Source organism: Carassius auratus, chromosome 3 (genome assembly GCF_003368295.1).
Source record: "Carassius auratus strain Wakin chromosome 3, ASM336829v1, whole genome shotgun sequence".
NCBI classification, from domain to species: domain Eukaryota; kingdom Metazoa; phylum Chordata; class Actinopteri; order Cypriniformes; family Cyprinidae; genus Carassius; species Carassius auratus.
Window position 1 is genome coordinate 25,568,204 of NC_039245.1, and position 25,532 is coordinate 25,593,735.

At 38.7% G+C, this 25,532-nt stretch overlaps 1 protein-coding gene across 2 annotated transcripts; it reads left to right on the forward strand.

Annotated features, from left to right (window-relative positions):
• The first annotated feature begins 7,947 nt into the window (after nt 1-7,947).
• On the forward strand, nt 7,948-24,144 carry LOC113052396 (neuronal pentraxin-2-like). 2 transcript variants are annotated; one of them, XM_026216845.1, is made up of 5 exons: nt 7,948-9,198; nt 10,364-10,580; nt 12,106-12,350; nt 16,261-16,440; nt 18,826-24,144. In XM_026216845.1, the coding sequence occupies exons 1-5, from the start codon at nt 8,764-8,766 to the stop codon at nt 19,051-19,053; spliced, it is 1,305 nt and encodes a 434-aa protein (XP_026072630.1). In that variant the 5' UTR covers nt 7,948-8,763; the 3' UTR covers nt 19,054-24,144. The 2 variants fall into 2 exon arrangements, with proteins under 2 accessions (XP_026072630.1, XP_026072637.1); XM_026216852.1 differs by having other exon boundaries at nt 10,367-10,580.
• The last annotated feature ends 1,388 nt before the right edge of the window (nt 24,145-25,532 follow it).

Below are 25,532 nucleotides of genomic sequence, written 5' to 3' on the forward strand. Positions count from 1 at the left end.
TGCAGGTCGGGCCATGGGACTGTGAGAGGCAGGCATTGAAGGAGAGTGAAGATGACGTGGATCACCAGCTTGTGCTTGCTCGGGGAGAGAGACCCGTGAAGGGTCCTCTTCCAATCCAACGGCTCTTTGCATACAGTCGGTCCGGTCTTCTGTCATGGACAGAAGAGGGAGACAACAGGGTATGCAGGTAAGTAGATGTTTATTGGAATTATGGAGACAGAAGATGGTATCACACAATCTCGCAGTGGAATAGTTGAGCTGAGTGGGATGTTAAGAGGATGACTTGAGGATACTTGCTGTACAGACGAAGGGTGGACACAGGAGGAACTGACAGGACACCATCCGTGTCCTGTCAGTTCCTCCTGTGTCCACCCTTCGACAGATGGTGCTAGGTAAGCAGGATGATCAGACCTAATAATCTTTGGACTGAGGCATCTAGAGAGAACCGCAACTCTCCAGGCCTACTAATACACAAACTCTTACACATATACAGATATGCACTCACCTCCCCACCCCCATCCCTCGCCTTCACCACTTTGTACCACCAGTCTGTCAAGCGGGTCCGTGACCAGCGCCGTCTAGCTGCAGGGTAGGATGGCTGCTGCCTGCACTGGATTACCTCGACCCCCCAATTTCCGTCCCCAGTTGCAAAGTCGTGTGTTTATGGTGTATGTGGTTTTGTTGTTGAGGTGTTTTTTCATGTTCCCATACTGTACTCCCAAAAGGAGCATAGTATGGGTGTTGATTTTTTTTTCTCCTCACTTTCCTAATGCTATGCTGTATTTCTTCCTCAATGCCCTGTCTTCCTGTTCTGTCTACCCCATTGTATGTATGTTGTGTATCTATGGACAGGTTGATGGCTAATTTCACTGGTACTTGTGACTATTGACAAAAAGATTCTCCAAGACTGACATTGGCCATGCCTGAGCCAGTGTGTTTTGGGTGTTTCATAAGTGTTTACAGTCATAAGTCAAGAGAGTCCTAATTTATAAAAAAATACATAAAAAATTAAAAGGTTCTCATACTTGCTCTGAGTAACCCAAGTATTATTAGTAGTAAATCATGTTTAACTTATCTGACACTACTAATGAATCATTTAAAGAAAGACTATAGGGAGCTGATGTCTGTTTAGTTGACTACAGGTCATGACTTGTGGTGGGCTGACATCAATATTTGATGTAAACCAGAGAGTCAGTCACATAAATGTCAGCAGACATCCCCCTCTGAGGAAGATATTTCACATTTTCAGGCCTCTGTGAGTATGTGAAAGGCTGTAGTTTTTGCCTTGTGCTCAGAGAAATTGTTAATATTGAAACTTATTTATTTACGGCACACTTCACATCGAAGCGTACTGGATTCTGCATGCTTTTGAAATGTCAATTTGATTTCATCCAAGTATTGCTGCCTCTCATATTATTTTATCTTAGGAATGGAAAACAAGATTCACAGGTGGACCATGATTATACATTATAAAGAAAGAGGATTTATGTTCAAAGTGCTTTTGTCACGTCTGAATCTGCTGTTTTCAACAGAAGAGATATTTAGATAATCTAAGCTGTCTGTGTTCTTGAGAAAAAATATTGCTATGGAGAATGCAGGTGATCTCTTGAAGTGCTTTATTTCTTCAATGTGTTTCATCTGCCTTCCCACTTATTTTCCTTCAGTGATTGACTGTGCACAATCCTCTGATTACACAGCAAAGAAAAATCTCTGCATGACTCCGGTGGCACTGGTGCCTTATAAAATATTCATATACATGTCTGAGTTGCTTTGTTGGCCAGTATTCTGACATTGGGACGCTGTGAAGGGTTAGTTCACCGAAAATGTCAGTTCTGTCATTGTTTATTCACCATCGTGTCATTTTGAACCCACATGGCTTTCTTTCTCCAGAAGAACACATTTCGTTCACAATTCCATACATTCAAATTGCAGTTTGCCTGGTTATGAGACAAATGAAAAATATGATGGTGAAACAGCAGGGTTCCAACAAAGTTATGATCCTGTTCATTTTCTACATATGGAATTATGTTTCAACTTTTCAAGACAGACTTACTATGAGCTCAATGATTGTTAAAGGAATAATTCATCCAAAAATGTAAATTCTGATCAAATTCACTCACCCTAATATTTTTCCAAAACTGTATGAGTTTCTTTCTTCTGCTGAACATAAAAGAAGATATTTTGAAGAATGTTGGTAACCAAAAAGTTGATGATAGCCATTGATATTCATTGTATTTTTTTCATCCAATAGAAGCCAGTGCCTAGAGTCAACTGTCTGGTTACCAACATTCTTCAATATATCTTTTTGTGTTCAACAGTTTAGAAAAACTAGAAGAAATTCATTTTTACAGTCTATAAAATTAGATATAACATGCCACTGTAAAAAATGACTGTGATTTTAACGGTAAAGAACTGTGAAAATGCTACAGTACAAACCTGTTTACTGGTTAACGGTAATTTCCTGTAAACTTTACAGGAAAAAAACGTAACCTTACGTTCCCAGAATTCTCTGCGTTGCGTTTCAAATTTTTATTGAATTCTATGTTTTTTCTTTGAAATAACTATGTTTCTTAATTTTTTCTCATCTGTTATGTTTATTGGGTTTGTATGTTACATAAAATGTTGTTAAATTAATGTTTATTGCATATTTCAGTTTAATGAGTCTCACCATGATGGTGTTTAGTGCTTGTGTGAATGACACTTTGCACCTTCTATGTATCTTATTATTTAAAAGCTGCTTGTTATGGGCTTTGTTTCACCACATGACTCTCATCACCACCTGCTTTTGGTGGTTACCAGTGTAATGCAAAGGTACAAAACAGATTTCAGTGATTCAATAAGTTCGTATATTAATGGTATTAAACTGTAAATATAAAGTAAAACCGTTAAACCTTCAACAGTGTAACTGTATTTTTTACGGTATAAAACCGTTAAACCAAAAACGGTTTTACCATATTTTTTAGGGTATAATTCTGGCAAACACAGCTGCCGGTTTTTTACCGTATATTTTACGGAATATTTTTAACAGTGTGAACAGCAATATAGTACATATGGACTATTTCCTAGGATCTTGACAAGCCTGGTCACTAAATACGTAAGCTGGGAGGAGTTTGATCTGGATCCAACCACACCCCCTGGATCTTGTATTCTGCAGTGAGAACCATCTCAGGCAGAGAGCAGCAGCTCATTTGCATTTAAAGAAACACACACGAAAACAGCATGTTTTAGATCCCATCCAAAAATTGGAAATTTACAACATGGAAAAAAAATGATGTTGTGTTTTAAAATCTGAAACTTTAAACCTGAGCTAAGACTTATATTGTATCTTTAAAAAGGGCATAATATGAACTTTTAATGTGTCACTGTTTTAAAAATGTTAATTCATATATTTTTTTTTCTTCTACTTCCTTTCAAAAAAAAATTAATAATTAAATCTTACTAACTCCAAACCTTTGAATAATAGTGTATTTGCGGGGCGGCACGGTGACTGGATAATTCATGATAGATTTGATTGTATTTATTTATTTGTTCATTTTTATTAACCAAACAGATGCTCCTGGGAATGCATACATTTATCAAATATATACTCTGAAACTCTAACCCTAACACAAAATCTACTCACTACTGAAAAAAAAAAGTTAGTTAGTTACTTTCCAGCAGTACATACTACATAGTAAGTGGCGTGTGCTGTTAAGAGCACAGCCTTTTTCTCTCTCTCTCACACACACACACATGCACTCAAACACACCCTCAACCAAGCTTGACACACTGTGCCCAAAAGCATTGCATCATGTCTTTGTTGAGATCTCTGGGTCTCTAATCCAAATCTCACTCGAAACAACCCAGCATTTGCAGAACGGCAGCACCCTCAGGAACTAAAAGGTTATTTGATCTTGTTCTTTCTCAAATAACCCCAAGCAAATTCATATGTATATTGTAGGAGTTCATCTTAAGAGCGTCTGACAAAAGCCAAGAATGAATGTTTGAATACAAATAATCTTTTAACAGATGAGATGGTCGTTGAAAATTTACATAATCAAATTGACAGTACAGCCACTGGGGACAGTGATTGGAGGAAAAATTGCAACAAACAGGAGCCCATCCCTGTCTACCTGTCATAGTTTGGATGATTTTGTTCTGCTGTAAATGAGAAGGCATCAGTATGTTGTGTGCATCTGTGAATTTGAGTCACATTTGTGACGCAGAGCGCTGATGATCATAGGTCGTGACAATACACACGCGACACCACAGGGCTGTTATATGACACAGATAAATGTCAACAGATTAATTCCTCAGATGTGAAGTCAGATGGAAGACCCCGGGGCCACTTTTGCAGAGATGCTTCACTAACTTCAGACATTATGTGCTTACATAAAAAACATTATAAATACATGCAGCTAATCTCAAGCAAACATTTAAGTAGCTGACTTAAAATTGCTAAACGATATCTTCAGACTTGACAGTGTGCTGTAATTGAATGTCATGAACATGAATGAAATATAAGAGCTGTTGTGGAGGAGAATATTTTTAGTGAATAATGAGTTACAGTTATGTCTGTTCAAAACACAAATTTATGGTATGTCTACAGAAGACTTGGAGTTTCTCACATACGTTGTCAAATTACTCATTTATGGCATTTTCATGCTGCTTTTTGCCATTTTTAGGTGGTTCTTCAAAATATATTGGTTTGTTCACATGGGAAAACCATATATGGACGTAATATTTGGTGGTGAATTTTGAAGTAGACAGACAAAACATTTTCTGTAAAACATAGAGGTTTGGACAACATGACGGTGACTGACGTTGTTAGTTTGCCAAGAAACTGATAAGTTGTGTTGAATACTAAGCTTCCAGCAGCACCTGGATCAGAAAGGAAAAACAAGAACCAGAGAGAAACTCAAATGTTTTTGTGTTCGTTTTGTTTTTCAATTTGGGAGGAGTCACAGGAGAGGTCGCAGCCTCCCGCTGCGTGTTTCTCAATGAACATGGAAACTGTCACCAAACCCGTGACCCAAGCCGCCCAGCACAGTATTACTGCCAGCAACAGGCCATTAAGCCTCTGCCTCTGAAGCCGCAGAGGAGGAAGACAGCAGCCACATATAAACTAGGTGTGATAAAAAAAAACATCAACATCAGTTCACACACTGCCCCGAAATATAACTGGAGATTTAAAACAAACTGTTCACCCTACAGAACTCAGCCTTATGACATCCTATTTGTATGATTTACTTTCTTCAGTGGAACAAAAAAATAATATTTTGAACAATCTTCAGGTAGAACTGAAAATACACTTTAAAAAAAATAATAATATTAATTATCTAATTTGTTCCAGCCTTTTTTTTCTCACATTATATTATTTAAGTGATATTATATATCACACATTTTGATTTAATATTAATCAAAAGTACTTATTTTCCCAAAGACAATAGCATTTGTACAAAGTAATGAAAGCTCATCAAGATGCTAAAATGCCCTTTCTTTCCAGTCTACAGTAGGTGATCCGCTAACCGGATACCTTCAGCTTAAATACAAAAGCTTTATTACATTTTTTTTTTCTCTTACTTAATAAAGAGCAATGTTTTAAAATCTTCACATTGTGATTCATTAATTCATTATTAGATACTGTCAGCCAAACAAGAGGTTTTAAACATAAATTCAGTTTAAAACAAGATGTTCATTTCAGTTTGCATACTTTACATATATTTGGGCGGGTCCTTTTTGTCCTGCACGTGTCCTGGCTGGGATTTCTAAGTTGTTTAAAATATCCTGGTTTTATTTCCCTTTGGTTTTATTTGATTTGGTGATAAATAAGCAGATTGTAATTACTAATGTCTCAAAAAAATTACATCACAAGTAGAAAAAGTTGGTAAAAATTTAAACTTACACACAAACTGACCACCAAACGCAACTTTCAGATGCCCTCTTTACTTTCATGAAATCTAATGCACAGGATTGTGGGATATCAAAGGCTGCGAAAGATACATCTGTGCTGCCTTCAAAAATTGTTCCAATAAAGAAATCTCTGTGATCTGATCATTGGATTCGGTAAGGCCTTGTTGCTTTCCTACCTCTGGAGGCAGCATACTTCAGCTTTCAAATGCATCCCATATGTAGGCCTATGTGTATTTGCATTGCTCTTTGACCATTCTCTATAAATCCCACATTCACGCCACGCCACGACTGGTGCCTGCACGCTATTGGGCAAACTGATTTTCAGTTACCTTGAGCAATGAGAAAAATAATAGGTAAACAAAGCCCAAACCCAGACATTTTAGGCAATAAAAAAATATGGAAAAAGAGGACATATTGTAACCATATAGTTTAAACAGTGTGGCAATTGTGTTCACACAAGAAGACCACTTTAAATACCCATGTGATGCAATTTTTTTAAGTGAATAGTACATAATTTAATACATAACATTCCAATTTGTAAAACTAACGGAATGCATAGTCGATATAAAAAACTGGATGATGAGTAGTTTCTTACTGCTAAATTCTGGAAAAAAAAAAACAGATGTGTTAATTATAGGACCTAAAAACTCTGGATGGAATAACCTAGAACACTGTCTAAGATTAGACGGCCTTTGCGCTCAATGTCAAATGCAGAAATGTTAATCCATGCAATTATGACCTCAAGGTTAGATTATTGTAATGCTTTATTGGGTGGTTGTTCTGCACGCTTGGTAAACAAACTACAGCTAGTCCAAAATGCAGCAGCAAGAGTTCTTACTAGAACCAGGAAGTATGACCATATTAGCCCGGTCCTGTCAACACTGCACTGGCTCCTTATCAAACATCGTATAGATTTTAAAATATTGCTTATTACTTATAAAGCCCTGAATGGTTTAGCACCTCAGTATTTGAATGAGCTCCTTTTACATTATAATCCTCTACGTCCGCTACGTTCTCAAAACTCAGGCAATTTGATAATACCTAGAATATCAAAATCAACTGCGGGCGGCAGATCCTTTTCCTATTTGGCGCCTAAACTCTGGAATAACCTACTTAACATTGTTCGGGAGGCAGACACACTCTTGCAGTTTAAATCTAGATTAAAGCCCCATCTCTTTAACCTGGCTTACACATAACATACTAATATGCTTTTAATATCCAAATCCGTTAAAGGATTTTTAGGCTGCATTAATTAGGTAAACTGGAACCGGAAACACTTCACATAACACCCGATGTACTTGCTACATCATTAGAAGAATGGCATCTACGCTAATATTAGTCGGTTTCTCTCTTATTCTGAGGTCATCGTGGCCACCAGATCCAGTCTGTATCCAGATCAGAGGGTCACTGCAGTCACCCGGATCCAGTACGTATCCAGACCAGATGGTGGATCAGCACCTAGAAAGGACCTCTACATCCCTGAAAGACAGTGGAGACCAGGACAACTAGAGCCCAGATACAGATCCCCTGTAAAGACCTTGTCTCAGAGGAACACCAGGACAAGACCACAGGAAACAGATGATTCTTCTGCACAATCTGACCTTGCTGCAGCCTGGAATTGAACTGCTTCATCTACAGCGATACTGATGACTTGATTGTAAATAAATGCACAGACACTATTTAACTGAACAGAGATGACATCACTGAATTCAATGATGAACTGCCTTAAACTGTCATTTTGCATTATTGACACACTGTTTTCCTAATGAATGTTGTTCAGTTGCTTTGACGCAATGTGTTTTGTTTAAAGCGTTATATAAATAAAGGTGACTTGACTTGACATAATGGTTAATGTAATAATTTACAAAAAGGTTTTAAAAAAGTTTAAGTTTAAAAACACAACTTAGTTATTATTTTTGTTATTTTAGCATATGTACAAGACAAACCATTCGGTGTACAGTGTTTGGGGATATGTATTTTGACTTTGGGGGACCAATTAAAAGGTTGAAATCCATCATACCCAGAATTAACTTTCCTTAACCTTTTTACGTTTAACGTACTGTTGTCAAAGGGGGTTACCGTGGTGTGTGATTCATCTTGGACACAAGCTAAGATGAAGTATATGTTATCTCAACAGAACATTAGGGTTAAATTGGCCATGAAGCGGTTATTGGCTGAAATGGCAGTTTATAAAAGAGTTCTCTGCATCTGCTCAGAGCACTGTTTATTCAACGCGACATTAACGGACGGCCAGGAAAAGCCACGGCAATATAATTTACAAGTGTGACAAGCGCGAGTTAAGTGACGTAGATGAAGCTCAGTCAATCCGCGCGCTCCTCCAGCTGAGCCAAACTGCGCGCGCCTGAGTCTCTATATTAATCCGTTAAAGCGCCGCTGTCCGTTCAGCACCACCGACTGTGTGAAGAGAGTTAAAGCGCCGACAGTCGGCATTTAACGGCGGAGAGCTCTGGAGATCGCTCGTTTGGACGGCTACTTGTTTTGGAGAGATTTTGTTAAGGTGTCAAGGAGTTAAATGCACCTGGCGCGTCAGTGAGAAGGACTCCAACAGTTTGTTTAACATTCACTGACTCTGAGCGCACTCGGTTTTTACTGGAAAAAGCTTTGGATTTCCAAACCAATTACAGCTAATCTCTGTTTTCTCGATTTTATGCTTGTTTTGAGTGATTTTTTCTGAGCTTGACCTGTTGCTATACGCATTTTGTTATTTTTATTTTTGAAATAACATATTCAGATGTTTTTTAAGTAACGATTTTATTGTGGAATTTCGCCTGTTCTACGCTAAACGTCTTCTTCAGTCCGACTAACTGAATTCACGCAAGTTTTATGCGTTTTTAAGATAGAAACGTCGTAATGAGAGCTCTTTTTGTGCCACTGCTGCTTGTATACGCGTCAGGGAGCGGAAAAGTGGCTGGCGCGAGTGGCCCGAAAGGAAACCGCTTCGTGTGCACGGCCGTGCCCGCGGGCACCGACCTCAGTTGCCCGGTGGACACGAGCAGCCGAGTCCAAAGCACTAGTCCGCAGGAGGAAGAGTTGCGGAATACTATCATTCAGCTTCGAGAGACCATCCTGCAGCAGAAGGAAACTATCGTCAGTCAGCAGGGCACCATCAAAGAGCTCAACTCCAAACTCGCGCGCTGCGAGGCGGACGCCAAGTCTCGGGGCAGCGCGCGCAGGAAGGATTATAGTAAAAACACGATGGGGGATCTGCCGCGTGACCCCACCGAGACTGTGGAGCAGCTGGGTAAGACCATGCAGAGCCTCAAAGGCCGACTGGAGAACCTGGAGGTGAGAGTTTACACTTATGAATGATAATGTGCACTTGAGAGCGATACATGATGCTTTTGAGGAAATTAGAGCTCTAATGATCTGTGAAATTTGGTCTTGCTTATTAGTGATGCTTAATTTATGCCTGTCAAAACAAGATCCATGTTACGTGGAGGGAGGGACTTTTCCTATTCAAATTTCCGTTTTTAATAAAATATTAATCATGAGCATATATAGTACATATGGGAAGTTGTGACACAGATTCAGACACTATTTTCAGTATTAAAGAACTTTGCTCTTCACTTTTAAAAATAAAGGTTATTTTTGATGGTTCCATGTAGAACCTTTAAAGTACACGGAACAACTAAAAGTTCTTTAAAATGTCCTTCACACTACGAAAAAAAAAAAGTGGTTCTTTTAACTGAAAGTCTCTGTGGGCAAACCAAAATGCTTCTTTTCTAGCATCGATGCAAAAATCCCATTGTATAACCTTAATATAATGGTGCTCAAAGACTTTTGCGGATAGCAGCATACAAAATACAACTATAGCAAATCAAATACAAATTATTTCTTTAATGCAGCAACTGACAAAGCGATTTTGGCGTATTACTCAAATAACATATCACTTCTGTTAATAGCCAAGTAGATATGGATGATTTATCAACTTGACAAATATATTGATCACTATTGACTACCAATGTGAAAAGTTACATACTGGTTCATTGGGTAATAATGAATACTAGTATTCACTCTGGTCCCTCTACATGAGAACAAATTAATTTAACTGAATTACATCCCCTTTTAATGAAAGAAAGTGGACAAATGGTGTCTTTAACTAGTATGTACTGATATTTAATTATTGTGTACACATATTTTTAGTTAGTGTTTATATAGGTAACACTTTATCATAAGGTGTCCTTGTTACACATGTTATATGTACTTACTATTATAGAACAATTAATTATGCATAATTGCATGCAAGTAACCCTAATCCTAACCCTAATTAATCCTAACCAAATAATTTGACGGAAGTACATAGCTGAAGATACCTAATATCAAGTAAGACTCCTGTAAAGCATTCAGTGTTAATTCAGCATCTCTCAAATCCGCAGCAGTTTCATTGAGAACAATTTCTGACTATAACAGCATGAGACAGATTCATCTTTTGGCGTCTTTTGTCCTCCAGCAGCAGCTGCGTGTCAACACATCAGGTGGGACGTTTCCCAACGAGTTGAAAGACCTGCTGAAGCGCCGTCTGACGGATCTAGAGAGCCAGCTGCTGACCAGAGTGCTCGAACTCGAGGAGGAAAAGAGCCAGCTGTACAACGAGACAGCCACTCACCGTCAGCGCACCGAGAACACCCTCAACTCACTGCTGGAGAGGATCACCGAGCTGGAGAAAAGTACGGCTGCTCTCAGACATGAATTATTCAGTCAGCCATGTCAAATGAGATAGAATCCATCATTTTTTTCTTACTGATGTTGTACCCTACCAGTTCAAACATTTCCTTTTTACCTGCCGTCCTCAGTATGGGATAGGCAGACTAGTCAAAGTCCTTTCACACTCAATGTAAGCGCCGTGCACCGCTTTGAACTCCACATGAAACCGTTGCAGAAAGCGCCACCGAAGGGCAACGAGCTGGGAAAGAAAGCAAGCATGAGGTTTACACATATTCACAGCGAAAATATACATTTGAGCCTAGAAGATTTAAAAAATCCTGCCGATTGTTTTGATATATCACAGAACAAAAGCAGTCCTTGAGGGGAAAGCATTCTAAACAAACATCACATGACAGCAAGGATGTAAAAAACATACTGTATAAAAAAAACATTTCATTTTAAAATTAGTTTTCAGTTTTTTTCCTGTGATGACAAAGCTAAAAAAAATTTAGCATCATTACTCCAGTCTTCAGTGTCACATGATCCTTAAGAAATCAGTATAATATAATTTGATGCTCAAGAAACATTTTTATAATAAATTTTTAAAACATTTGTGTTTCATAGATTTTTTTTTAACGTGATACATTTTTTATAGGATTTTTTAGGATGAATATAGAAAGTAATTATTATTATTTTTTTTTACTCTTTTTACTAGTCTTTACTCTCACTTTTACTTAATTTAATGCTTCCTTAATGAATGAAAGTATTAATTTCTTAAAAAGAAAGCCTTACTGACACCAGAATTATGAATGGTAATGTAAATTAATAAACGAATTAAGTGTAAAGGTGGCGCAGTCATGGCAAAGACAGGCGTTGCATACATCAGGCAGATTGCTTGTAAATCATTGGCTGCACTTTGAAAGGTCATTGTTGAATCTTTAAACGCTTGACCTGCACTCAACACAACATCAGGGGAAACCTTTAGCTAAGGCTACACTGCATAAACTTCAATGCATTGGGCCAATTTTGTATTATCATAATTTAGTTTTAATGAAAATGTTGTAGAGTGAAACAAAGGTATCAGTGTGACAGAATGTGTCAGTTGTGGAAGTTTCAGTCTGGTGTGAGAATGTCTGCATGTAAATGAACTTGCTATTTACAATCATTTGTTTGCCTTTACCACTCCTTTTGCCCTTTTTAGACATGAGGTTTATGCAGGTCCCATCTGTTAGCACTGGATGGCCACATTGTCCTGCTGTATTCTGAATTCAGAGCAGTGTTAGCACAAATAGAACCACTTTTGCAATGGAAATGATTAACCCCAATGCATCATCAGCAGCCACATCATTATATCACCGCACAAAGCCCCAGCATGTCATTTCATATTAGGACAATTACATGAGCCAGCATGGATCGCTCATTTCTTTAATTGAACATGAAAGCCGTACTCAGATTCAATTTGCCAAAATCAAATGAACACAATCTCAGGTCAGCAGTTTACATCTTTCTGTCCTTCAGTGCAAACCTCTCCCTCGATTCTCTTGGCAGGTAACAATGCATTCAAATCTCCAGAGGACTTTAAGGTGTCTCTGCCTCTGCGCACCAACTACCTGTACGGCCGCATCAAGAAGAGTCTACCAGAGATGTATGCCTTCACCGTGTGTATGTGGCTTAAATCCAGCGCCAGTCCTGGAATTGGAACCCCGTTCTCCTACGGCGTCCCGGGACAAGCCAATGAGATTGTGCTGATTGAGTGGGGAAACAGCCCCATGGAGCTCCTCGTCAATGATAAGGTGAGCCTTTATGAGATACTGCAAAGCTATCCGTGTTGTTATTGATTGTGTTTCTTTGGAACAATGTCAGCTTTCCCTAGTATTGAATATATAACAATCTCATTTAATGAGTAGTTTTGTTGACAAAGAATAAAAACCTGGCATTATATCATAGGCCGTGCCTCTTGTCTTGAAAAGAAAACTTTTGTCTAAATTTGATTCATAGAAAAGATGGTGTTTTATATTAAATGGTCCCCAAATGTTTCTCAAATAAAAGGTTTTCACAAACTGATTGTTATTTTAATACATACTACATACAGGGGCTTGAAGATCACATACTAATTAAACTGCCATGTGGTGTGAGATGTTATATTCAATCTATAACAGCATGTATTGTGTCAAATGTATAATTATATAAATATATATCATTGAATTTATTTTAACTGAGAAGCTACATTGAAGATGTATACTTATATTACTTATATACTTATATTCATTTGTCACAGCTCAAGACATGTAAAAAAAAAAAAAAAAACTACTGTGCCCCATGGGCGTATATTTCATCTAACAGCTGGGGGGGGACAATAAACATTAATCTTCTCAAAAGCAATTTTTGAAGGGGGCACAAATAATCCGGCTAAAATGGCACTATGTATACACAGAGGAAAGCTGTGCTACTCTTAGTACAACCCCGTCCTCCCAGGATTTACGCCTGTGCTGTGCCCACGCACAAAGAAGTACACTATTTGTCATGCATGCAATATAAAATTTAGCTCAGAGACAAATATAAATTTGGAAAATTGCTCATCAGGATTAACTGCATCTCCAGTAGCTGACAGGAGGCACTTCACATGAGCTCCATCATCTTTACTCACCCTGGTAGTCACTGCATGAAATCACTCAGCATTTGATTAATGATCCAATTTCAACATTAAAAAGTGAACAGGGCCTATATACAAAAATACAAAAAATACAATGTCATAGTTGCAGAATTGTCAACTAAAAAAAAAAAAAAGTTTATAACAAATAATATTAAGTACCCAACTTGATTCATGGCACCTATAGTTAGATGTAATGGTAAACAAACTTTTTTTGTTGTTGTTTTTTTTTTTTTTTTGCTGATATAAAACTCATGTTACCTACAGTATTGTCAAAATGATATGAAGTTGCTCATTTGTGCATCTTCAGTGGCAGACAGACTCTAGTGCTCACAGCCAATTTATATGGCTTTGATCATTTGCAAAATAAAAGTCCTAGTTAAGACACTTATAAGCTAAACAGAAAAGCTTATTGGCTGATGTTGATAATTAAAAATGATAAATATCGGCCGGTACATCGGATTTGCCTAAATATATTTTTTGACTTTTAGAAAGTTTTTAAAACATTTTAAAAGTTTTTATTATAAGTAGATTTAATGCCTGGTCAAGTAAAGTCTCCTTTAATTTTACAGTGCTTTATACAATACAGATTGTGTCAAAGCAGTTTTACAGTGTCAAACAGGAAAAACAGTGATGACAGTTCAAGTGTTTTTTTTTTTTTTTAAGGTAAGCATCCATTTTTCTACGTTTATATGTAACCCTTGTGTATTATGACTGTATAATTGCAATCAGACACGAAAGATAACTTAGTCCATTAATCAAGTGCTGTTTGGCAGGCTTAACATGCGTACATGCTCAGAAAATGCATGTCGGATTAGCATGCAAATGAAATGTTTAACCGGGAAGACTTTAAAGCTTATACAAATAATGCACTTTTGTGATTGTGAATAAGTGCAGTGTTACATAAATGTTTAATATTTATTTAAAATTTAACACAATACACAATAATTAATATTTAATGTGTTAACATTTGATGTGAATATATGTCGTTTTGTACGGTATATACTGAGACAGAGAGACCACAACTGCAACTAATAGAATATGCGCTGCAGCACAATACCACAATATTTTTCCAAAAGCAGAACATGGAGACATGCATGAGGACTCATTTTGCATGAGAAAAATATTCTTCAGGATCTCTGAATGCATGATGCTTGTAGAGAGACAAACGCCACAAAATGTTTTGGCATGCACTTTTAAATGAAATGAAATGTAGTTGATTAACTTTCAGATGCTGCACGAGACCCTCCATGATTTTAAAGTTTAGTATTAAAGCACACATAAATTCATGAAAATTTTCCTTTGTGGTTCTAAATTAAGAATATGAAACTGAGCTGCTTTTCTTTGAGGAAAATGAGCTTCCAAATATCTCATCCGTAAATGAGGTTAGCGTGTCTCAGCAACCTTGGATGCTGTTTCTTTGGATGATTGTGGAGGAGATTGCACCATCGCTGGTTTTCGTTGAGTGTAACCTGAGGGTCTTGAGAGAACGAGAGATGGGAAAAGAACGCATGATCTCTGCTGCCCTGCTAATTCCCCTGATACCTCACTCAGGAAGTCTCAGTTTGGCATCTTGCTTATTGAGAGAGGCATCTTGCCCCGCAGCCCTGGAGCATGCATTAGACATGCACGGTGTGTGCGTGTATGCATGAGTGTGTGTGTGTGTGTGTGTGTGTCTGTCAAGCTGGAAAGAACAAGAAATTGAGACGGATCGAGAGAGATGCTGCTATGCTGAATATGATTACCTGTCGAATGTGTCTTCAGTGCTTTTTCTCACTCCAGTGAATCACATCTCAGTGCTTCATTACCTCTGTCTGAATGTTGTGTTTTCATGCTTTTTGCATACTGATCAACTTAAGTGCATTTAAGGCCTAGTCTCAAGGTGCAGTAGCTGTCAAACTCAATGTGTGTCTAGCTCAGAGATTAACTATAAACTATTTGAAAGTATGTGGAGAGTTTTTTTATTTTTTATCCTGCACTTCAAGTATTATCAAAGTGTTTTTGGCCACTAGTTTTGTAGATGCGTGTCTCACACATAACATGTACACATTACATGCACGTTCTTGCCTTTGACCACAATGAATTTGAAATAGCGCATATATCTCCACCTTGAAAATGACAACTTTTCATTGGATTGCTCCCGACTCGCCATTTCTGCTGCTGCTGCGAATCTCTGTGTAGCTGTTGTGTGTGTGTGTGTGTGTGTGTGTGTGTGTTTGGCACCGCTGGCACGTGTGCCGACATGTGTGTAAAAACACTGGCTCTGATTGGATACCATGAAACACATGACTCTGCCTTAGCCAATCATAATCGCTTATCTCGTTATTAACACACCTACTCTCGCTGTGTGAGACGGCAGGGGTGCGTTCGGATTGCATAGTTTATTAAATCAATGCATAGTAACGCACCGCATTAAACGTCCAGTAATGTTAACGGCGTTATGACGACATGAAAAGTAATTAGTTAAATTACCCCGTTACTGAAAAAATTACGTTGTTACCTAACGCTGTTCTTTTAAACGCCGTTATTCCAAACACTGGTGATTGCTGTTGAAATGACTGGATTTGGCCAGTGAGAAAATTGCTGAACACTGTTTATTTCACTTATGGTTACTTGAGCAATAAATTTGGTGCATAGCACCCTGTTGTACTACGGACTTGAATGTCACCCCAAATTGTCGAGCAGAGGTGTCATATTACAGTTCCTACCGATCAAACTCATAGACTTGCATTTAAGGAGGATCTGAATATTATGGAGATTTGACGGGGATTTGACTCTTTTGACATAACTAAGCACCCAAAACACCTTAGCATTGTGACATTAACTAGCATACTTACATTTCCTTCAGCAAATTTAGTTATATGTTTTGATGGGGAGTGAGTTGCAGTAGGATATTTTCAGGATCATATCTGTAGGGACACAATGGAGGAAACCGACGTGCGTACATCTAGTGAATAATTACTGTGAGAGACATTACTTCCTTACTTACTATTCACTCTTTAGTTTCAGCTTCCATAGTAATAACCCCCACAGTTTGGTCCTTGCTGTCACAGGTAGCTCAGCTTCCTCTCTCTGTGAGTGACGGCCGCTGGCATCACATCTGCATCACCTGGACAACCAGAGATGGCTTCTGGGAGGCCTATCAGGATGGAGAGAGACTAGGGACCGGAGAGAACTTGGCCCCCTGGCACCCAATTAAACCTGGAGGAGTCATTATCCTGGGCCAAGAACAGGTGAGTGAAAGAGAGGACGTAAAAGAGCTGATCCCTCATGAGGAAGACATGCAATGATAATAATAAGTCTTTGCATGCAATGATGAGAAGACGTCAACCTCTCAGCTGCATTGAGAGCTCAGGGACTTCTTGAGAGAAATGTGACACAAAATCCACGTGTGACACATAATCTGCTGGTCACCTACACTGAGCTGCTCTGTTAATTGAGTGCATTCACGTTGCTTAACAGTGCATGAAAAAGCAATCTGTGACCTAAATTGCCTAAATAATAAATCTCAGCTGGGTCAAGTCAAGTCATATTAATTTATATAGCGCTTTATACAATACAGATTGTCTCAAAGCTGCTTCACATTTATAAGCAGAAAAATATAAAAGGGTTACTGTTGTATAATTCATCGATTATGAACTTCATTGCTCCGAGGAATTGACAGTTGGGTTATATGCAACATTCATTTTGATACTTGTGTGACAATTTTTTTAAATGTTGATTATTATCATGCAGATTTCTGTAATTTTATTAAACAAATGGATTGTTTTAGAACTAAGACCACAAAACATCACAGAATTCATCAACTTCATTAGTAATGATTTTACTGCTTTTGGCAGTGCATACAAAGTTTGAATTTGAATCAGCTCTCTGAGGACTGAACCTACGTCCTTGGCATGATTATTCTTATACTCTACTAAATAAGCTACAAACTCTAATACAGTTATTTTGTATGTTACAAAAATAGTCCCACTATGGCCAAAGAATAAGGTGTCGAGTGCAGCCAAGAAACACATAGACTGAAAACCTGTATTAAAATCTGAAATGCATTATAGCAAATCATCAAGATCTTATTCTCTGCATTTAAAGTGTTTTTAATCAATCCTCTCAAGAATCAATTTGGCTTTTTCACTTCTTGGTCAACTGATGTTAAAGAGAGAAAAAACACTACAATACAAAACAATACGTTCCTCGTTGCAGGCGGTTTCTAAATGCTCTCTTCTCCCTGCTTCAGTAAGTTTTCTTATATTTAACAAATATATTCCTCTCATGAGTGCCACAAAAAAGGCTAGACAAAGTGGTCTCGACACTCAAAGAACCGTTTGAACTCGCATGATATGTGTGATCTCATTCATACCGCATTCCCATCCCAGCACCGTTGGGTTACTGATTATGAATGATGATCAACCCAAACTGGGTCATATCAACTTAGCTTCCTTACCCAGAAGGCTCAGCTCATGGATTTGGTTGATGTTGGGTTGATGTTTTAGAGTACAGGAAATCCAGAACGCAACTGGCATTAAAGGAATAACAGATGTCTGTAGAATTACACTGAATGTGTTTTATTCAGGCGGCTAGCTACAAAGTATGTAGATAAATTAACTAACTTCAGGTCTCCGCAGAATTTCGTATGCAGAGGATTTTAGTGTAGTCTCCGTGAGGTTCCATCAGTTAACATTAGGAGGTTACATACTCATTAGGGTTTGGATCAGAGCAGAGTCCCAGTTTGCTGAATATTTCACTGATTTTAGAAATGTGTCAAAATCAGCTAGAAACCAGTTTGTAGGTTGCCTGAACAATTAGTTGATTAATCAGGTTTCCTGAAAGTGAATGGGAAGATCTTGCTTTCTAAGGATTCCACGTAAGATTATGATCAAATTAGAAATGCAACCCTCATGACAGGACACTCAGAAACACAATGTCTTCAGCCTGAATGTGTATTACTTTGAAATGCGGTGCTTTGAAGGAGATATGAAAGAAACAAAATGAAAAGAAAAGAAAAATGAAATAAAAAAAAAAAATATATATGTATATATATATATATATATATATATATATATAATATGACAAATGTTTCACAGATAAAAGACAGTGTGTCGTTCAGCACTACCATTGGTAACACTATTTTTAAGGACCAATTCTAAAGATAAACTAGTTACTTATTAGCATGCATATTTCTAGAATATTGTCTGTTTATTAGTAAATATATATTAATGCCTTATTTTGCATGACCATATTTTAGATCTCTTAACCCTACCCCAAACCTAAACTTATAAACCTACTTACTAACTGTTAATAAGCAGCAAATTGGGAGTTAATTGAAGGAAATCTCTTAGTTAATAGTGAATATGTGCTCCAAATTCTAAAAAGTTATTTTTCTGTTCAAAAGTTTGGGGTTATTAAGATTTATATATAAATTGTAAAACTCTTTGCAAAATTAATGTTTTTAATACTGTATTTTATTAAATAAATGCAGCCTTGGAATGCAAAAAAATATATAAATTTTTCAAATGCACAAAAAAAAAATCTGACCTACCACTAAACTTTTGCATGGTTTTATTTCAAGTCAACCGTCATGACCCATCCCAAGTTGAGTGACGTGTGCTGTCATCCCACAGGACATTGTAGGTGGGAGATTCGATGCCACTCAAGCTTTCGTAGGAGAGTTAAGCCACTTCAACATGTGGGACAGAGTCCTGCGTCCTGTAGACATCTCTGCTATGGCCAACTGCTCAGCCTACATGCCTGGCAACGTGGTGCCGTGGGTCGATGCCAACGTGGAGGTATTTGGCGGTGCCACAAAAGCAGCACTGGAGATTTGTGAAGACCGTCTCTTTGATTCCTAAGGACACGTCTGTCAGTTTGGAAGCATTCTCATTCTAGAGGTAACCCACATCCCAATACTGCACTGGGAACTTACAGAGATACAAAGACAGTTCAAAAGAAACACATGTTTTCACATGATGGATTATCTCGTCCTCAATTCTGCTTCATGTTTTTTGAGACTTTGCTGTCAGTCTGACCAATAACTAAAATGACTGTGATTAATTAGAAAAAAAAAACTAATCTGTCTGCACATTCAAGGTCAGAATAGAGTTTTTGCGGCTCTGGATAAAGCAAAACTTTCTTGTCGATATTATATATGCTTTTCTCTGTGTTGTGTCCTTCAGAGATTTCTTCTCTCCTCAAACTCATGCGTATTTTAAGAACTGCAGTAAAAGATTTTTTTTGCCATTTCCACTTTGAGCTTTTATCATGTTGCGTATAGGCTGATGCCTTTCAAAAAAAAAAAAATTCAACTGCATAGTTTCAACATGAGCTTTATTAAGCATTATTGAATGAGCTAATTTGTGACGTTGCACATATGGAGAAACACTCAGACGGAAGTGTCTTTATGTCTGTGTCTGTGATCCAGAGATTACTGGGGAGAACATTCACATTAAAAAAAAAAAAATCATCTTTAATATCGCTATCCCTCAGCAGCTGCTGTCTCGAGCTGATCTGACATCCAGAAACCTTAAAGTAGAAAAGCTGCCAAGGACTGACCTGCAGCTGTCAGAAGCCCCCAGGAGAATGTCTGTCTGCAGGACAGGACGGGACGGGACAGGATGGTCTGGCTGAAGTGGTTCATCTTATGAAGCTAGTTTGAGTTCATTCAGTTTGTGAATCACAAATTGTGGTTTCTTTTAAACGTTTACAAATGATTTCGACATGTGCAGAACATGGTGTTATGAGATTAACTGTGAGAACTCGACCCGGAATGTGTGCTATACTTTTTTTTTGCAAAGTTTTACTTAAACAAAAAATATATTTTTCATTGAGATGAGGCACTAATGAGCGCTTGCACTTATTTAAAGTCCAGTGTCAGAAAGTTTGTTGTATCTGTCAGTTTGATGCTACAAATCAGTGTACTGTATCTCACGAAATCTGTCAAGAATGTGCCCAGGTCATATTTAGGAAAATGAAGCGTATTTTAGCCCCTCTTTTTTATTTTGATTTGTAACATTGTTTTTACAGAGCCCCACACATGAAAAAGGAAAAATGGTAGGCTAAATTGTGTGCACGATTTATTAATTCATTCCTTCAATGTACTAAATCGTGCACACATTTACTATTGCGTTCCCTCGATTTACTATTTCGTTCACTCAATTTATAAATTGTGTGCACGATTTAGCAAATCAAGGGAACGCAATAATAATCGTGTGCACGTTTTAGTATATTGAGGGAATTCATAAGTAAATCATGCGCACAATTTATTTATTTTTTCTTGCATGTCATGTGTGGGGCTCCGTATTGTTTCAATTCAATTTAAGCTCATTTTCCCCAGATTTGTTTTACCATAATGGAAAAAATATATATTTTATAGAGAAGTGTTAATGGTAGTCCTAGTAGTATGTTATATTGCCTTTGTGTAAATTTGATTTTATAAAATAATATACAGTATTACTTTCATTACTTTACATTACTTTTTAAATTAATTTAATACAATATAACTTTCATTACTATAACAAGAATCAAACTTGTCTTAAAAATATGAAAAGAAAGAAATTATTTTCAATAATGTTACAAAATAACAGCAACAACAAAAAAGAGGGGTAAAGGTCCTAAAATCGTTCCCGGTTCCATTAACTGTAACCTTGTTCCCTGAGAAAGCGGAACGAGAGGCTGTGCTGCTCAGCGCATTGGGAAACGTCTTATTCGTGACCAGCTGTGAATAATGTGTGTAAAACGTCTATAAAATTGGTAATATAGCCTCGGTTGATGACGTCATCAGGGAATAGATATAGATATGCCACAGGTGCATCCACAGGACATTTTGTCTGAAGAGCAGTCCATGGACATATACAGTATGGCAATGCAGCGCAGCATCTCGTTCCGCTTTCTCAGGGAATAAGGTTACAGTTAAGTAACCGGGGACGTTCCCTTTCAAAAACTTCAGTCGATGCTGCGCTGCTCAGCGCATTGGGAACGAGAATACCCACGCCGCTGTGCTTGAAAATGTCTGCACCCCTAAGGTTGTGCAGGTGTGCTATCAAACCACAAGAAGGCCTCAGACATTAGCTCGTGATGTTGACTCAAGGACATGAGAGCCCGGAGTAGGGACATGGACATCCAAACTCTAAAATCTTATGAATGTGTGCGGACAGAACCAACCTGCCACATCACAAACCTGTTGTAAGGGGGCAAGCCTTGCTAAAGCACTAGAGGATGCGACCCCCCTTATGGAGTGAGCTCTAAGACCTATAGGCGAAGCTTGACCGCGTGCCTCATAAGCCAAAGCAATAGCCTCCCTGACCCAGTGAGACATGGTCTGCCTGTTTGCAGCTGCTCCTCTGTTCCTACCACCATAACAGACGAACAGCTGCTCCGACTTACGCCACTGGCAAGTGCAGTGGACGTAAGCCTGAAGAGCAGGTACTGGAAACAGTCTATATCAGGATGAGGATGCAAAATCACTTTTACCCTCCAAAGGGGGGGGTTTAAACCAGACCCTCGAGAACTATAGCTAAGTCCCAAGAAGGCAACTCGGTTTTCACTGCAGGCCTCAGTCGCCTGGCCCCACGAAGGAAGCAAGAGAGCAGAGGGTGTCTCCCGAGTGGCATCCCGTCAATCAAGGCATGGCAAGCCAAAATAGCGGCCACATAAAACTTATAAGTAAAGTAGCAGGACATGTGCCTGTTGACAATTTCTCTTGCATGAAGTCCAGAACTGAAGCAATGCGGCAGTTGATTGGATCAACATTGTGTACCACACACACCACCTGTCAAATACACCCCATTTACTGTCATAACTCTGTCTGGTGGAGGAAGCCCTAGCACTAAGAATGGTATCAATAACCTGCGGCGAAAGCCCTGTGTTCCTCAGTTGGTATCCTTCAAGGGACAAACATGAAGATTCCACAGGTCGGGCCTGGGATGCAATACCGTGCCCCCTGCTTGAGGCATAAGATCCCTCCTCTCCGGAATCGCCCACGGCGAGCTGTCGAGGAGAGATATTATCTCCCTTGAGCGCTTTGACTGTACAGTTTAAGCCTCAAAGATCCAAGATTGGGCACACCCCCCACCCTTCTTGGGAACCAGGAATTATCTGCTGTAATAGCCTGGCTCTCTCCTTGGACCAGGAACATGTTCTATGGCCTCTTTGCCCAGAAGAGTCTGTAGCTCTCGAAACAGTACCTGCATAAGCTCTGGTTTCACGGAAGTGGAGACCATGCCGTTGAAATATGTAGGATGATGAATAAACTGTCCTTAGCCACCAGCTCAGTGCCCTCATGAGAGAAACACTCATAGGTGGGCTGCTCATGGCCCAAAAACCCAAGAGATATACAATATAATCCTCCTTGTGAACCGAAGAAATACCAGAGCGCGCTTCAAGATCATGAGAGAGGATGCGTGGATCCGGTGAACAGCAAACAAAAGGGACGAGCCCGTCGCTCGCTCGTCATGCAGATCCGCACAAGAGCCCTTCGATGAAAAGATGGGTGCGGTCTGAAAATAGCTGAGACGAGCACGAAGCATCTTCACTGAGAACAGTTCACAATGCTCGCACTCACCCGTCTCTAAAGCCAGAACCGCGTGCTCTTCCCTCAAACAAACAAAACAGTAATCATGTGTATCCAGCTTATACATAAGACAAGAGTATGGAGGAACACAACACTTACCATTTCGTTGGCACATCCTACGAAGATCTGTAGCTGATGAAAAGAATATTCCTGACACACACATGCACAGAATGATCTGAAGACAAAAGACCTGTGGATGCACCTGTGGCATATATATTTATAGCCCCGTGTTGCGGGCGCGCGCCCCGATGACGTCATCAACCAAGACTATATTACCACCAGGTCAATTCTATTGACGTGTTACACACATTATTCACAGTTGGTCACGAATAAGACGTTTCCCAATGCTGAGCAGCGTCGCATCGACTGAAGCTTTCGAAAGGGAAAAGGCTTTTTTGATCTGTAGATGCATTCATGAGATTCACTTGTGTGCTTTCTGATTTAATTTGCGCTTGATCTATTTAGATGACTTGCTCAAATCGTACATTTGTGATGAAGTAGAGCAGTGCAATATACTATATGGGACACTTTATGTAAGTGTGGTTTTTGTCATCATTTCTGTTTTCACGTCTAAATGCACCGCTAGGCCTGTCGCTCTCACTCAGTCTCGCTGTGTTACATGGATGTTTCACTTCATCTTTCTACTTGTTGTGCACAAAGGCCAGATCAAAGTCTGTGAAATTCACTGTGGTGCAGCATTCGTACACAATAGACACTAATAATGCATTAGTGTGTTTCCCTTGTCGACACATGTTTGTATTTGGGCTACAAGAGCTCTACAGCTCTACTGAAATGCACTGGAATGAGATAAAACTCTTTTGAATACTCAGTTTCTTTCATTTGAATGTAATCTACTGCTATTTTGTGTCATAAATGTACCTAGAGGAACAAAAATCTTGTATGTAAATGCTTCTTGATCTGTTATGCTGCCTTCAGGTTACTGTATTTGTGTTGAAATCATCCTATGTTAAACGGCCAATGGGAACCTCTGAATTTGTAAATTAAAGAATCGCAGAGGATGCTATGTGTCCATGTTATTATGACCAAATCATAATTATTACTCATGTAGGACTTGAAGGCAGCATTAGGGCAAAATGTTTACTTGTTTATAATCTGACTTGATTTTGTTTCCGAATGTAATATGATATTTTTGTCCAAAACGAATGGCCTTTTTCTGAGCACCGACTGTGCTTTCTGAGTTTTTCAAGGATTCGACCCCAAATGTAAGACCACAGTGTGAAATGGAAAGAGCGAGTGAAATTAAAAGACCAAAAAATCTCTCTTTCCTCGTACACAGATCAACCTGAGGATGTTGTTTCAGCGTGGAGGAATGGTTGAATGTCCTTCTTCACCCAATAAATAATTCTGAAAACCACACATCAGAGCTCTGCTTCAGGACTTATTTGAGTCTTCTGCAGTTGCAACACACTTGAGTCTGTTTCTTTATTCACTTTCTCCACGCTTTCTGTGGCTTAGCCAGAAATGGACAAATCTAATGAGTTATTGGTCTCATAATGTCCTTAAATAAATAAAAATGTCTTTGTTTCAGAAATGGGACAAAAAATCCAGCTCTACATGATTGCTCCTAACCTGTCACTCAGCAAGTATTAAGTTAAAAAAAATTGTTGTCTTCCTGTTTGATTTGTGTTGGGTTATAAGGTGACAGGGTTGAACTCTGTTACAAGATCGAATATATTCAATTAGATTCAACTTTATTGTCACTGCACATGTAAGGTACAAGGCAACGAAATGCAGTTAGCATCTAACCAGAAGTGCAATAAGCAGTATAAGTACAGAATAAAGGTCTATAATATGTACAATAACTATACAGATAAGTATTATGGACATAATGTACAGATTTTAAATACTATCAGCATGATATACAGATAGGTGTACTATGAACATACTTTACAGATGGATTATGTAAAAGTGTATGTAGTACACTATAGGCAGAACTATTAACATATGAACATAATTACACTATTGCAATGGACAGTAAAGTGCATAGAGAATATTTCAGTGTGCAAATTGATTATTTAGTGTTTCTGGACGAACAGACAGTAGTGCAAGTAATAACAAGTTGGCAGTTTTTTGCTTGTTGTAAATAAATAAATAAATAAATCAGTCAGATGTAGTGACGAAGAGGGGGAGGAGTCTGTGTGTGTGGTGTGTGTGTGGGGGGGGGGGTATGGGGGGTATCAGAGGTCAGAGTTCAGCAAGGGGACAGCTGTAGGGAAAAAGCTGTTCCTGGACCTGCTGGTCCTTGTCCTGAGGCTCCTGAAGCGCCTCCCTGAGGGCAGGAGGTTAAACAGTCCATGGTCAGGGTGAGAGGAGTCCTTGAGAACACCGCGAGCTCCACGTAGACAGCGTTTCCTCTGGATGTCCTCAATAGCAGGAAGTGAATAGACATGTTCATGCAATATTCTATTCAATTCATTATAATAGAAATATCAGTGTCTATTCAAAGCTGTAGATGCTGCGCTGCTGTGTCTTCTTTTTCCTCTGTTGTCTTTCCTCTGCGGTGGGAGCCTTTGAAAGCCCTGCAAACATTTTAGGGAGAGTTGATTTGATTTCAGTTTTGTCCATTTATCTTTAGAAAAATAAATAAATGATAAAGTCATGTGCCTGGTCTCAAACTGCCATGTCTCTTTGACATTTGGCACAGCTGTAGACATTGTGGGTTCAAACCCTTTCTATGTTGCACCTCTGATGTCCATGGACTCTTAGAGATTGAGTCTCTGACAGAGTGAATTACTAGTGGAG